This window comes from Prorops nasuta, unplaced genomic scaffold (assembly GCF_024137725.1).
Source record: "Prorops nasuta isolate Cenicafe-Biocafe unplaced genomic scaffold, Cenicafe_Pnas_1.2 PNAS00045, whole genome shotgun sequence".
NCBI lineage: Eukaryota > Metazoa > Arthropoda > Insecta > Hymenoptera > Bethylidae > Prorops > Prorops nasuta.
Window position 1 is genome coordinate 106,708 of NW_027116842.1, and position 16,154 is coordinate 122,861.

At 42.5% G+C, this 16,154-nt stretch overlaps 1 protein-coding gene across 1 annotated transcript in view; it reads left to right on the plus strand.

Annotated features, from left to right (window-relative positions):
- Positions 1–6,289: 6,289 nt before the first annotated feature.
- Positions 6,290–16,154, plus strand: part of shot (dystonin-like protein short stop) — an 82,629-nt gene continuing 72,764 nt past the window's right edge. Inside the window, exons 1-2 of the mRNA XM_066744474.1 lie at positions 6,290–6,886; positions 12,923–12,984. Of these exons, the coding sequence (XP_066600571.1) occupies positions 6,766–6,886; positions 12,923–12,984 (183 nt within the window). The 5' untranslated portion in view covers positions 6,290–6,765. The remainder of the gene's footprint in view (positions 6,887–12,922; positions 12,985–16,154) is intronic.

The following is a 16,154-nucleotide window of genomic DNA, read 5'->3' on the forward strand; positions in this document are numbered from 1 at the left end:
ACACACGCACACACCGCATCGACGACGCGAGGCCAGCCATTCTATTTTCTATTCACTGCTAATTCCAGCAGCAGCAACGTCGTCGTCGTCGTCGTCGTTGCTGCTGCTGCTTCAATTCCGCTCCGTGCGCCCTGCTTGATGCCGGCAAGCCATGCAGTTACGTATACTCGCGCGAGCCGCCGCCGGTTCATGCACGCTGCGAAACGCAAGCAGTGAACGAACCTTGCCGCAGGAGTTAACTCTTGTCGCGCGTGCAAGCAAAGCTATAGATAGATTTTCTCTATTTTCTCCATTTTCGCCCCTTTCACCTCCATTTCATCCTCTCTTCTCTCTCTCTCTCTCTCTCTCTCTCTCTCGATAAATTATAATACTAGGAACAAACTCGTCAATTTTGTAATTTTATTACCGACTCAACCAGGAAAGAAGATTTTCGCTCTTCTCATCATTGTAAACTCTATTCTTCCTTAATTAATATATACCTTTGGTGCCCAGACTCTGTAATATTTTCAAAGTTGCAGAGGCTCGATTTATGGGACAGTGGGAAATTTTATATAGTATGAAAATTTTCAGGTCGCTCAATTGCAAAGAGAACTAAGACCACTGTTGCTTGTTTTCGCTATACATACTCGTAGGTTATATGTTTATTGCAATGTGGCTAATTATAATGGACTGGGAGGAAGCGTGGTTTTTGTTGATAGATAAAGTACAGGAAGCAACAGTTTCATACGTATTTTAACGAATGGTCATGTGCTATATTTGCTACAAGCAATTTCTTTAACGTCGAATACTCTGCGCAAAGGAATTTTTACCTCCTTATCGACCTATATTTATATATAGTTTGGTATAACATAATTAGCGAGATTATATAATGAGAATCCACAGGTGTATTATAACCTTTCGCTCGTTTCATAGAGAAAGGAACGTTTGCTTTTTTAAATAATACAAGGGATAGAAAATTATTAAACGTGACTAAAATTTTCTTCAAATGGAGATAAGATAGATGGAAGAATTCGTCGATCGTATTTACCAGGAGGATGCAACGTAGTACCAGCGATATATAACAAAATTTCATACTTTCATCGTTCATGTTACAATCTGGGGAATCGAATTTCGCGGTATCAAAGGGACAGGTGCGCTCCGTCCTCAAAGATTATTTCGAGCAGGGAACGCCTCTACTTTCGCAAGGTACCGTTAGGTATGTTTCCTTTAAAACCACTCAATAATCTCTTACCGATCGTACAACGCCATCTTTATATACACACGCGAGCTGTGTTCCTAACTTATTCCGCCTGTAGCAACAATAACGCGAGCTTTGCATAACAATTACACGTATATAGATAAATATCTCTAAAGAGATTCCTCGAATTAGTCTTCCACCTAAAAATCCATCTCTCTCGCTCGATATGTGTATTTGCATCTGCAATGCGCACGATAGCGACGGAACGAAGTAATTAGTGCTGCGGGCAAGTAGCAGTTTATTGCATACTACTGTCAAAAAGTTGCCGCCTCTCGGATCTGAAAATAGGTCGCGCGCGCACGAGCGAAACAGGCCTAAAAGGAAACGCTGCAATTCTCGAGCAATGTACCGGAGCAAACGTTCTCAGCCTCCGAGCTAATTCTTTCCAAAGATGCAGACCGCGGAGCTTAACCACGACTCGCGGACAACTCTATTCGTTCTCGAGAAATACGAGTGTTGGGTAAATGGATACGACGCCTGGAAATTACTGCCGAAAATTTATTCACTTCCCTGATGACTCTCCGCCTTCCTAATAATATACGTCTCGCTAAACTTGACTTTCCGCGGTTAGTACGTTATTAGTATAGATGTCGGGAAATGTCCGAGAATCGTACGCGTGCACCCAATCTATATTCCTATACCGTGAAATCAAAATATAGCCGAGTTAAATCATACCCAATATATATATATATATACGATATATTCTTTATTAATTTCTTTGAAGATTAAAAAATCCTCGGATATAATTAATCGGAGGAATAACACGCGAGCGGCTGATAGTTGAGAGATAACAAAGTTAAATTTCATCGAGGATCAAGAGGATTACAAAGTCGAGCTTCGCGTGGAAACTGTAATATATCGATCTTATAGATTCCTTAAGCTTGATTTATAATCGCGTTGGGTAGAGTAGTGGCAGCTGTAAAAAATATAGTGTGATAATCGAAGAAAAAAAGTGTGGCATATCGCCGCGCGCAACACACGTGTTTTAGTCGTCTATATTAAATATATACCGTATGGTGTAAAAGTGTATTATTGCGAGAGTGTGTGTATATATATATATATATAGGAAGGTTGGGTCCTCTAGATACGCGCGCGCGACGCTCTCGCAGAATCCCGTTTATGAGTGGAATGGCGTCGACCTTGCCTCGGAACGTTCTGAATGAAACGCGCTCTTTCGAGAGAAATCTACTTTGCGAGGATGAGGACTGGGCTCTCGCCCATAGCTTTTGTATATGTATACAAGAGTATACACGGGGAGAGAGACCGATGGATGATGCTATCGCACGCTCGCCCGTCATATCAATGTCAAATGCGGAGCGTGTCTTCTCTATACCTATATATACACACACAATAGAATATATGTACATACAACCAACACCTACCGCTTTGTTTTTTCTACCGTAATTGCATCACTGGCGCAAAGTACCATCTCTTTCGACCGATATATAACGAGGCAAAGACAGCGGAGAAGAAAAAATCACTCGTATACGTAACAGCAAAGCTGCTTTTATATATATAATTAACATTTGATTGAACAATGCAGAATCGAGTCTCGTTACAGCATCGGTGGACCGATAACGTCCTCGATTCTCTCGTTTCTATTCATATATGATACAAGGTTTGGAATATAGTCGCGCTATTACTCGCGGTGCAATTATAGCGAGAGTTTGAATAATGCGAGCACGTGGTGTATCTCGTGGATGCTGTAGCTGCTGTACGTTACGAAAGTGATTTAATTTGACACCGAGGGGCAATAAAAGCTATAGGGATAATGGGGCTTCTTCTATCCAGCCGAGTTACGTTAATACAGACCAGATTTCCTGTGTCGTGGAAGGAAGAAGAAATAGTTTCGAGCGAGGCGTCGCGCGTCTCGGGACGGGACGCACGAGTGTGTTGGGCCCGAAAGAAATAAAGGAATGTTATTTAGGGAGGAAGAGAGGGAATTGGTGACGCGTCGTGTGCGTATCACCAACATGAGAATCGTCAGAGTAGGAAAATCATAATCTCTCTCTCTCTCTCTCTCTCTCTCTCTCTTAATTATTGGAATTGGTATAGAGAGAGGGAGTTACGCGTTATAAAGAGAGAGAGAGAGAGGAGAGACGAAGCTGCAAAGTGGTAGCGCGAGTGATCGAGGCTTTGACCGCGATTGGACGAGGTGAGACGCGAGACGGTCGATGATTGGTCGAGTCGGCTGGATCCAGAGGACGACACCCACACTCAGGCGTTCCTGGATTACCATATGCGGGCTTCCCGATCGCGCTAAGGTCCGTTCCGGTCGTCTCGAACAGTTCTCGAGCTCTCTCGACAGTCTCTCTCGCCACTTTCAGCCAGTTTCAGCTCTCAGTGTCGCGTCCACGCGCTTCATGGACAGTCAGTCGGTTAGTCAGTCAGTGTCGGCGCTCGCCAATCGCGCTCCCCGGCAGTTGCTCCCGTGTCCCGTCTCCTCCACCCCTCCTCTCCTCGTCCTCTTTGCTGCCACAACCGACAGCACGCTTTTATTTTCACTCTCAAACATTGTATCGGCTCGCCCCGCGACACCAAACTCTTTGCCTCTCCCAACGTCAATCGTCTCTCTTCTAGTTCTCCTTCTCTCTCTCTCTCTCTCTCTCTCTCTCTCTCTCTCTCTCTCGCTTCCAATCGCTAATTCGCGCGATTAACACCGCGCAATTTGATCGGACAAACAAATGTGATGAACGTGCGTGTCAAATTTTGATATTCCTGCATTTATGATCAATGTGTCGCTGTGTATCGTTAATCGAAGCTTCCTGCACACATCCAATCGTCGTAAAGTATTTTTGCCTCTGAGTAGAAACGTTATTGCGACGATATTAACGCAATTTTAACACGCTATCTTTCTCTCTTCTCGGGAAATCATTTAATCGGCGCAACGTATCGATATACTCTGCTTTCACAAATTTTATCTTATCGCCTGGTCTCACCATGTGCCTTTTAAATTGCGTAACTGTCGTAGTACGCGTGTTTCTTTTTGCCTTTAATAAAGAGCTATATATATATATATATATATATATACGATTATAATTGATAATCGTTTTTCATTCTGCTCGCTTCGCGTACGATGACGAATCGAGGGCTTCTGCCATCGGAGTGAACTTTTGCACGTATCATCGTATATTCGTGGATGGAAAAGGAGAGTAAATTTTTTTCCACTGTATTTCATTGTTTATTTTTGAATTAATGTTCCTGGGGGGTGAAGGATCAGTGGTAATTGTGTTAGTAGGATTTGTGCCTCGATGCGAGGATCGATCCACGTGTTTCCGGGACAGTCAGTTGGTAATCGTTTGGTACTTCTCTTCTCGGTGTCAGTTGGACTGCGTTGGAAAGGCTGCCAAATGCCGGTCAGCTGTTTGATAGATTTTTATAGTGTAATAGACGTGATTCTCTCAGTGTGTGCGTGCTTTAAAATCTCGACTCTCTCTCTCTCTCTCTCTCTCTCTCCGTGTTAACACCAAGTCGAGCAGCGTTTGAGCAGAAAACGTATTTTGAGACAATTCTCGTGGAATGGGTTATTGCTCGGATAAGTGATTACAGCCAAGTGCAAAAGAGTGTAATGACTAACGTAGCAATGACATCACCGTTTGGACAGTCATTTCCTTTTGACAAAACGCACCTTATAAGGAAATTACCTCGTAATGTTTTTTTGGCTTAACGAGTTACTGTAAATCAGAATGAGAAGAGTTTCTTTTGCGTAGACCATATCGGGTTAAAGGCAGCTGGCAGAAAAGTATTTATTAACGAGTTCTCGAGAGAAACAATGACGAAATTGGGCTATTTCACATCCTCGCTCCGTTGGATGTTTGCCGAATTTCTTTCTTCCCACCGCTCTAGTTTTTGTCCCAGTACCACGCGTTTAATCGCCCGATATACTACCTCATCGCGTTACGTCATGACGGAACTGTTTAATAAGCGCGATAAAAAAATTGATTACCGTCGTTTCATGGAACTCTTCTGCTGCAGCAGCATTGTTCCTTTCTCTCTGCGTTGCTCGCTCACTGCCGAGCTCTCTCAGTGCCGACCGATGCACACGGCTAGAATTTCCTTTCGTCTCAACTTGCACTCGTTTATTTTCTCCAACCTACAGATATATCGACTCTTGTCGTGGTGTGTGGACACGGATCCTTTTCAAAATGTAAAACCTAAGGATCTCTTTGGTGCTCGCAATCTCTTATAATTGCTCTTGTTCAGCAGCGGTCGGATCCCTTTAAGGTTTATGCATTTTTCAAGGTTATCGTATCTCCTTTCCGTCGTCGTGCAAACTGTCTCGCAGCGTTCTTCGCGTTTCTTCCTCAATTTCTACCAACTTTTCTGCCGTTCCCACAAAATTTACCAACTTTTTGCCGCGTATTCCTCCTGCCTTTTTCTCAATGTTCACGCTACTTATTTAGAATTTTCTTAGTACAGGGATGAGTTAACATCCGCGAATGTTTTCAAATACAATCACGTATCTCGGTTGGTGTAATGCAATTGGAATGTTAAACTTTCCTCGAATCAAGCCGCGTACTTTTATCGTTGTAGATTATTTAGGCGATACGTCTCGAAGCAGATTTAATGGAATCTCGCCGTTTTCTTTTCTTTCACGGATTTACCATATATTTTCGTTACAATTTGCTTCTTTTTTTTTTTTTTTTTTCATTTCTCCTTTGGCAGCATTGCGAATCAGCGGGGAAGCGGGAACTCGACGAGAAGCGGCGTTATCGCTGGATCTGCTTTCAAGAAGGAAAACAAACTTGCATTCTGCGAAGCTCTCGAGTATTTTGACAAAATAGTACAGAGTTTCGCGCGGAAGAGAATTCACAGTGCCATATCGTCGGGGAATTATTTATAACGAAGGGTGGTGGATGGGATTTAGCAAGAAACGAAAAAGTGTTTTTGCCAAGTTTTTACTAACCTCTTTTCCGAGAGAAAAGAAAATAAATCGTTTACGGCCTAACGCGGATGGTATATAACGATATATAATTAATGCATAAATGCTTCGCACGAGAATCCTCATCGGGATCGACTAATATCTCCCAAGTATACATATAACGCCAAGACTAATTTTACATAAATCACAAATAAAAAAGTGCGTTCGATCGAAACGCATAACTCTTAGTAATATATAGATGAGTAGAGACTATACCGAAGAGGCAGGAGCGTACATAACACGGCACACACTGCAATATTACAGATATAATATAAGGGGACGAAGAGAGGTAATCGAGGCAACGAAACGGAACTCGATATTTCCCATCGGTATATAGAAGGGTCGAGCTGCAAGTTTACCAACGGGACAAAGGTTGCCGCCGCCGACGACAAGTTTGGCATATCCTGAGCAAGCGATAAATTGTGTAAATATTCAGAGGGAGATATATCGGCGCGGACAAGTTTGGGAAAGTGCAGGCTCCAAGACGGATTGGAAGTGCGATGCGCGCGAGTGAAAATCTCCAGTGAATGCCCGATCCTCGTTGATAGTTTGCTCGAGTCGGAGCACGCACATCGGCAGCAGAAACAGCAACAACAGCGAGAGCAATATGTCGACCCAAGCCTACTACAAAGAGAGGCTGGGATTCGATCCAGCGGACACCGTGGCCGAACATCATCGCGAGCAGAGATCTCAGCACGGCTACGAGGAGTCGCTCTCCATGTTCAAAGGTCAGAATGGGAATGATGGTATCCACGTGGGAAATGGTGAGAGGGTTGAGGGCGATGATGGAAGAATGAGCAACGGGGATAGGAACGAGGAGGAGGATGAGCTCCGAGTACGACGTCCAGGCTACCCTCAGGCTTTCTGGGGTTGCTGGGCGATGTTCATCGAAGCGCACGGTAGGTGGGCATGCTCTCTCGACTATATATATATATATACCAAGGCTCATGTTTTTTCTCACCTGGTTCTCTCTCGTCTGGTGGCTCGACCAACAACACCACCTCCCTCCCTCCCTCCCCCCTCCTATACGTACTCAAGAAATTCTAATACTCGGCCATGTACCGCTTCGCTATATAGACAAATCCTAATCGATCTCAAGACTTGTGTATGGAAAGTCCGATTCACGTATTGCTCGGTCTTTTCCGATGGTTTCATCTTGTCTCTTTGATCGATTGGTCGAAATTGGTTTTAATCTCTAGTCGTGCTTCGAGTTTGATGAGTTTTCATCGGGCGGCAAGCTTTTTACAGATTTTTACATTTTTGTTTTTGATTTTGATTTTGATTTTGATTTCTCTTAGCAGCATGTGGTGTGATACAGTTAACACTAACTTTTTAGACAAATTTTCTAACGTTTATACCCTTTTCTTTAGCATTTGTTTGTGTTCAATTTTAGTTTGTTTGTGTTTTTTTTTTTTTTCTTCTATTTTAAATTTGTTCGTATAGTCGCATTATTATTACACGCGGAAAGATTTCGTGGAAAAGTAAATATCTATCTTGTTTTTCGACACTTACGTATATATATATATATATATATTTAGCCTCTTCTGCTTCGTGGCGATTGATGGTACAATTATGACTTATTGAAGAATTGTGTATCAAGCCGTGGCATCGTTTCCTCCATTGGAGCCGATTGATAATTATATCCACCATGAGAGCAATTAGTGTCGGTTATACGTGCTTTATCGTAATTAATGACATTTTATCGTTCCGCTCATTACTGTCCGTTTTTACGAGATTCTGCTATTTCTCTTATATTCAAGAGTGTTTAAGCGTGTATTTGAGAACAAAGATTCGTGTTTGATCCTAAAGCGGTCGAAATGTCATAAATTATCGATAAAGATACGTGATATGAGCTTGGATTATATATTGCGAGCATACTTACCACTGTGTTATAGCACAATAGTGTTATCTCCTCACGAATCATCTTGACTCTCCGAGATTATTAATTAGTATACACACACACGCACATATATATAAGCATAAACAATGATTAAAATTTCTCATACAGTCACCAGCCAACGATACGATATACTCTTGTCTCGCAGTTATGATTTAACCAATTACGTAATCCCATAATTAATGGATCGATTGATAAATGAATTTTGTCATTAACAAGCGCACGCAACATTCAATTATTTTATCACGGCGAAGAATGAAAACTGACGGCGAGAGTACGGAGTCTCGTGGAGCGTGAAAAAAAAAAAAAAAAAAAGAAAGAAAGAAATAAGTTTGGTAGTCGATGCGGCATATCCGCTAAGCACATATTTACCATAGTTAGTAAGAAAATGCATCGCGCATGGTCCATTAGTTGGGCGAGGTCGCACACCTGTTCTCTCCGCTTATAATCGCGTCGATCGGTCACCGCGAGGCGCGCGCTGCGAGTCGATCGGAGTGAACTCGTCGATGCATGTGGGAATCACCCACGTGACGTCACACGCCGCCACCACGCCCTTGCGCACCTGTAATCAATGTACGCGACACGCGTGGGTGTTGCACGCCGGCAATTTGGGATCGTCGATCCATCGAGCGGGCAAATTCATGCAACCATTGTGACGCGGTCATTCGGAGTCCTTGCGCGTGATTCTCGTCATCTTTCGGCGAGATTTCGCAAGACGGAGGAGCGAATCGTCAGAGGCCGGTGGTACTCGGTAGTCGCGAGCAAATTCCAGCTGAGCAAATTCAGGAGCTCTCGGCGACGGAGCGTGCCTATACGTATGTACGGGTGTCTATACTCAGCTTGTGTGTATTCGCGTTGCAAATAGAAGCAAAGCTTCTGCCAATCGCGCAAAAGCGATTTCCTTTACGTAATCGCGCACGAGCGTCCTCGCCAAGTGTATTCTATAGCTATTTCACACTGTATGTATACAGTTTGAGAACCACTGCTTCGACATCGTAGTCTCTATTTTACGCTCGAGCGATCGTTTTGGTGTAAATTGAATTTTTAAACTCTTTGCTCTTTTCTACCAACGCACTATATATATATATATATATATATATATATATAATAATCTTCTCACAGCCATAGAGGCGAGGCTCGCTATTATAGAGGCGCGCGCAATGCGCATCGTAAATCGCAAGGACGCCTCCTTGGAAAAACCAATTCCATTGTCATAAATACGTAAGAAGGCGAATAGTTGAAATATCGCCGATGATATTTCGTCTCTTCTCATCGCCGTCTTATTCTTGTATTAAACCAGCTAAAGAAGGTTTCAACATGCTCATGCGTGTACGTGTCGTTTGATTAAGCGTAAAAATGTTCCTTTTCCTCGACGGCACGAACCGTGACCGATACGCGCAATCGAGACTGCCCTAATGTCTTTTCAAACACGTACGTTTCTCGATCCTTCGCTCCCTTATTTGCTGCAACTTTTCATCCCTATGGGAAAAACCACACACACATATATACATTTATGTATAAATCTGTTTTCATTTAACATGAAAAATGGGGAGAATTTTGTGCGTCGTCGGATTTTAGCGTATAAAATCGGACGTTGAGAACAACGGAACAATCGTTATACACGCGTGTACGTTGATGGGTTTTAAGGATCGATAATGGCCGCTATAAGAGGGCAAAGTTGAAGGTGTATGTGCATAAATGTTTAGGTAAAGAGCGATAGGCTCTGGGTTTGTACGATGATGAATGGCGTATCGTAACGCGCAGTCAATGAAAATCAACCCACGCAGCATATATTGTAATCGTTCTGCGCTAGTGATATTCTATTGGCGTTACGTATGTATATACATATACATATATATATCTGAATAATTTCGAGCTTCCTCGCAGCCGCGACTCGAATTACGCAGGTGATACGCGATATTCCGATGATCGCGATTGGAATTGGTTTCGTCTTACGGGTCGAGTCACCTGTAACCGTTCATTTCCGTTTCAGCCGTTTTTAAGCCATAATTCGCGCGCGTTTCCGTTCTCCTATATTCGATCATATATCTCTCTTCGTAGCTCTCGTCGTATCTTTTTCTCTCATCTTCTGAAAATTACTTAATGAAACTTACGACGTACCGTATATGAGAGACAATGTACCGATTGCTGCAATGTGTACGGGTCGATTTAACGAATCGCGTGCTGTCTCTCACGTCGAACCTCCCAATCTGTCCGATTTCTATATACAGAATTCAACCTGAATCTCGGGTACACGTTGACTGTCGATAGGCTAGAAAAGTAGGTCGAAGGATTCACAGCAGGGTAAATTAATCTGTCTGAAACAGATGTTGGCTCGCATGCTTTCAATCGTCGAACAGAGTGCAAAGTTATTGTGATATTTGTGCGATGTGGCCGGGATATTAAGATTTTACAACGCTTGAAATTCATCGTTGAATCAATGTGCACGATAAATGAGAATCCATTGTTACTTTGGAATGGGATTCTACATAGATAATGATACCTACTTGCGAATGAATGGTAAATGTTTTTAACGTAGAAAGTGTAGTTTTGCTTGAATTTTTCATTATTATTGTTTCGACAGGGGTTTTAAATTTTATAGAGCGGGAGATTAGGAGGGGCTTCAGGAAAATATGATTAGAAAATAACAGCGAGCGTGGTGAAACTCGAGGTTTATCAGGGTTTACTCCCACGTAACAGGTAGCACTCAATAAACCCTGCTATCTTCGAGAGGCCACCACTTAAAATAGTTTAAATCGTCGAAGCGTTTTAGACAAGCCTCTTTCGAGGGTGACTGAACGGTGGAATGCGTTTTAAAACCTATACCACTCTCTCTCTCTCTCTCTCTCTCTCTCTCTCTCTCTCTCTCTCTCTCTCTCTCTCTCTCTCTCTCTCTCTCTCTCTCCGTTGCTGCTGCTTGCGTTTCACGATCGTCGATGATGACATCCCAATTGCTGCATCTTAATTCTCTCATTACGCATATATCGTTATTCTTTCCAATCATTATCACGCATCTCGTACAATAATTATATATCACTAGATCGACTCGATATATTATCCAACATATGGTACACGATCTATGTTAAAAAAGAAAATACCAAACGTATCATAAAGAACAAAATTTTAAACATATATCACAATATGCTTATTATCGCATGCTTTACGATAATTAAACGTAACGCGTATGTGTATATACTGCAGTTGCTATACACAATATGGTATACTATATACATATAGTAACAGTGTTAACAAGCACAATTACATGGTTGGTAATGTCTTCTTCATCGTCTTCTTCGAGGATTTGAGACGTAATTGAATCCAGCTGGATGCAGCAGCACTATATCGGTAACACTATATATATAGATATATATATACATATATATTTGCCATTTAAATCTACAATTCGTGCCTCCTATTAAAGCATCATCGCTTGATCCTTCGGTATAATTGATAGAGTTGACACTGCATCGATGTTTCGTAACCGAATAGAAAAATCTCGCGTTATGAGTCAATAGGTTATTGCTGGATCGCGGTGCATGGTGTAGCGCGATAGGAGATAATCCCAAAGGCTGAGGAGGAGGCTCGTGCATGCATGATGGATACTCGAGCCCTCGCGCAAGCTGCGAGGGCGGGCGGACAGAAACCACGTGTGTAGCCCGAGCATTTTTTCGGAAAATCAAGTACAACGTCGAGTCTGGCAATGCGATATCACATCTGTATATATATATATATATATATGGGAATATCTCGAAAGGTCGAGTTTAATTTTGAACGATTGCAAATCGACACACGTGGTCTCATTCTCTCTGCGGGTCAATTCTAACGGAGAAACGAGTGGTCCGAAAGAATCCGACATAGTCTCTTCTACATATACGTTATTAATCAAATGGTCACTCGTGTTTTTTGTTTTACCACTCCGTGCCATTGACATCGAATCGGTGCATGGTAGCGCGAACGGAGAGAGCAGATGGCTTCTTCAGCTATCGTGATTCGTCATCGCGACTCTCGACGAGCCAAGCTGCGAGTCGCGACTGCTAATATACGAGTCGTTGCACATTACTCCCTGCAGTCATGACACGAACTACGACCTCGACTCTGTATAGTTATTCGCGGCCGTAGCTTCGCAGTCCATTAGCACGAATCCTTACGGAATATATGGGAGTAAGACTGCTATTTGGAATTCCTGCCTGCGACCCGTTAGCCTCTCGGCGAATCTTGACAAATCCCGAGGAGGATACCATTGTCTCGTGGTATGGTGGTACATCGATGAGGTTCTTCGTGTCTTTGCTACCGTACGTCCTCCATTGCTTGTGCCAATATAATCACTGATCGACACTTTCTTTCAATCTATATATATATGTACCATGAATAAGACAAAGTGACAAATATCTTGCCTCTCCATCCTTTCTTTTTCATATACTTATTCAGACCCACGTTAATAAGATGTGTACGCACAGATGCTTGGACGTTGAGAGATATTCCACGTTTAAGTTGCGATACTGCCATTTATCACCGGGGAATAATCATTAATTTCTCCTCGCTCTTGTACAGTGAGCTACTACTGTGAAAAAAGCAAAGTATAGCTTGTGTTTTTTCCAGTAGAAAAAGAGGCATTATTTTGCGTAGAGTGATTCAAGTTTAAGCTACTTCTCGCGTTCGATAAGCGATGATCGTTTCTAACGGAACGATTATACGTACGTGTGTGTATATCAATGGTATATGATTTAACGATGAGAGGACAATGAAAAGAGACGTCTTTTGTCGGAAAGCTCCTTTTTACATTGTAATTAAGCATTGTTCGTTTAATGTTTCAGGATCAATTGCACTCGAATGTGTTGTTTTTATCGGTTTGTTTGTATGGTTACAGACGAACGAGACGCTATACAAAAGAAGACCTTCACGAAATGGGTGAACAAACATTTGAAAAAGGTGAGTACAGCATTTTAATTATTATAATTATCCCTCATTAGCATACACAGAGCCTTTAGGCGCTTTCGGGAAGATCGTGGCAATCTCGATGCTTTTGAAAATTCATCGTGGAGAAAAAAGTCTCTTTTAATGATACATGTATATATATATATGCGTCGCGGTAAGAATCAGCTGTAGGCCTTTTCTCAAGAAGCACGTGTGATCCGCAAAAACTCGAATCTATGTTAATTCATGCATCATTGCCATGCAGTTATTGGCGATATTGCTAAATTGAGTATCATACACGTGATATCGTGCGCATGCAGGGAAGGTGTACGCTACAAAGTTGCATTTTGCCCAAGGAAAGTGTCGTAGGTTGTTCCGCGAGCTTTTGTAATACGCGCGCGCGCGTTTTATAGTTTCTCTATATAACATATATCGTGCCGAAGAATGAAGCAATAACAGCGCAGAGATTGATATCTGGTCTCGCAAGCAAATTTATCGCTGAAGAAACGACGACTAAATTGAACATGTCACTGTTCCGAAAGGAAAATTAAGCGTCGAGTACGCACGGATTCGTCGTGTGTGCAGGTATTTCGATGATAATTTACGGAGCTAGAGAAAAATGTGGTGGATTTACGCGTGGGTGCGTTTCGGACCCAGCAACGGACCCTGAAGAAGAGACACGTCGCGCAAATCCATATAACGCCGCTTGGAATATTCCAAAGAGTTTGTCAAACGCTCGGGACGCGCGCGTCTCTTATTCTCTCCCATGATATAAACGCAGTAACGAGCCGGGGCATTGTAACATCTATTTCATGATTTATTTATGAGCTATCGATCCGGATGCACGATCACTCAGAATTCGTGACCGAGACTGATATACACCGCGGAGTATTTGGAAATCTTATCCGAGGCTCTCTCGATCCTTTTTTCCCAATCTTTTTGATAAATTAAGAAAAATACGAAGAAAGCACCCTATCTCTTTCGAGTTATTTCCGATAAGAATAAACTTCTCCTTAATTTCTTTGCCAGATTACATACCATATACGCGTACATCGAAGATCGGCATCGTAACAATTCTGAAACTTTGCCAACGACTCGAACCAGTCGAGTGCCATTTGGTATATCCTGCGGCTACGATATAAACGTTTTTCTATTCAATATCCTTTAATTAACGGCAAATATTCGCAGGTGAATGTGGTTGGTTTGATCTTACCGATGCGAGATTGAGAAAAAGGGAAAACCATCGGGATTGGATGAGAAGAAGGAAATGAGGATAAATTGCTGAGGTCTCCTCGAGCCATTAGAAGCTAATAATTCATCGTTCGGTTAAACGAACTTACCGTTGCGTGGGTCGAGAGTCGCATTGCTCGAGTAGGTGTCATGTATAGGAAAGCAAAGGTAGCCCGTATGTTCGATCCTGACGCACGTCTCATGGCACGTAGCACGTGGGCCGTTGATTCCCGGTTAGTAGGCCTATAGAAGGCAGTAGGTTTTTCAATGCTTCGATAAGGAGTAGGCGAGACCGAGAAACATTTTCACTGAAGTTTTTTTGCTCGTCGAACAAACAATTAGCACCTTCGAAAAGTCATTGGTCCAAGAATGCAAGTCTGTCGTCGCGTTTAATTGCGTATTACCCCTTTTAATTGCACCTTTCGATAAAATCCAAACAAATCTCTTTCTCTCCGAGTATTATATTCGCTCTCTCTCTCTCTCTCTCTGGCGCAACCACCGCGCTGTATTTATTCAATCAACTTGGTTCGTTGACTTGCTATACGAAGCTTATATCGATTACGTACATTCGGAAGTCGATTCATCCGTAATTATAATTACCATCTTATTTTCATAATGGAATTGCGTTAATCCCGTGTCACTTGCAATCAAAATACGCTTGTACTACGAGTGAAGGAACACGAATGATCGTTATAAAAACGTAAACGAGTGATTTTTAATGGATAAGTAATAAGAGCATCCGGTTCCTTCTACGAATGTCTGGGGCAATTACAAGTGCATCGATGAGAGGAATAATAAAACTCTTCATTGTTTATTTTTCGAGACCTAACGCGCGATTAATTATTGGACTTGGAAAAACACAGTTCCGCTCGTCTGGTTGGATTATGAGTTTTTGAATGTACAAAAGTAGAAGCGATCGCGTTTGTTTTCATCGCCTAAAAGGAGACTCTCGATTACACGAAAGTTGGTGCGCGCGATGCGTCAGAGTTGGAGTCAGTTGAAGATCGAACGGTGGAAAAAACGTCGTCCAAATTGGGCCAAGTCGACTCCAAGGCGAACCACGACCTTCCGTGGACGAAAGCGTATATCCCGAGAAAAACGAACGCGATCGGAAACATACCGCGTTCCTTTTCACTTGGCGTATCGAGTCTTGTTTTCAAAGTGACTCATCTGTTGTCAAACAATACGAATACGGTGGGGGGGGGGGGGGGGGGGTGGGGCTCCAACACACGGCCAACATTTGCATACGTGTGCGTCTCTACACTTGTAAACACAGGGCTTGGACTTTCAACGAAAAAAAAAAAGAAAACATTAGCAGTTCTCCGAAGTTGACGCCTTATTATTTCTCCCAATCTTTCCTCGAACATCAAAGCACATCAGCTTCTATAAACATTGTATACTCTTCTATTTTATCGCGACTGTATATCAATAACAGCTTTCGTGCATCTTGCCGTGGAAATTACAGAAGAGAAGAATTTTATAGTAAAAAAAAAAAGTTTAATCTTTGCGATTACAAGGAATAATTCACACTAAAATTATATATCGTATCGTAGATTCACCCCCCCCCCCCCATTTTAATAAGGTTAATAATAAGAAGAAAATGGAGTTTGCAAGAACAGAGGAATATGAATTTCTTTTTCAAGCGTTTTAAAGATTCGTCGAGGAAGGTATTAATGGCGAGTGTTTTCCGTGTGTGGTCCGCGCGTTTATAGACGAGCAATGGCGTTGACGGCTGTTATCAGAGCAGTAAAAATAAATGACGTGACAAATGCAGGAGATAATACCTGCGTACGTGCTAGAAAAGCACCTGGTTTATTCCGAAGGATACGCTACTAGATCGTGGACAATAAGCGCAACCTGATACTCGGGAGAGCCTTGATGCCTCGATGGCTCACTCTCCTTAACGGCTCCAGCGCTGTTTCTTGCTCAGAGGGTGTATCGGGCGCACCTCTTAT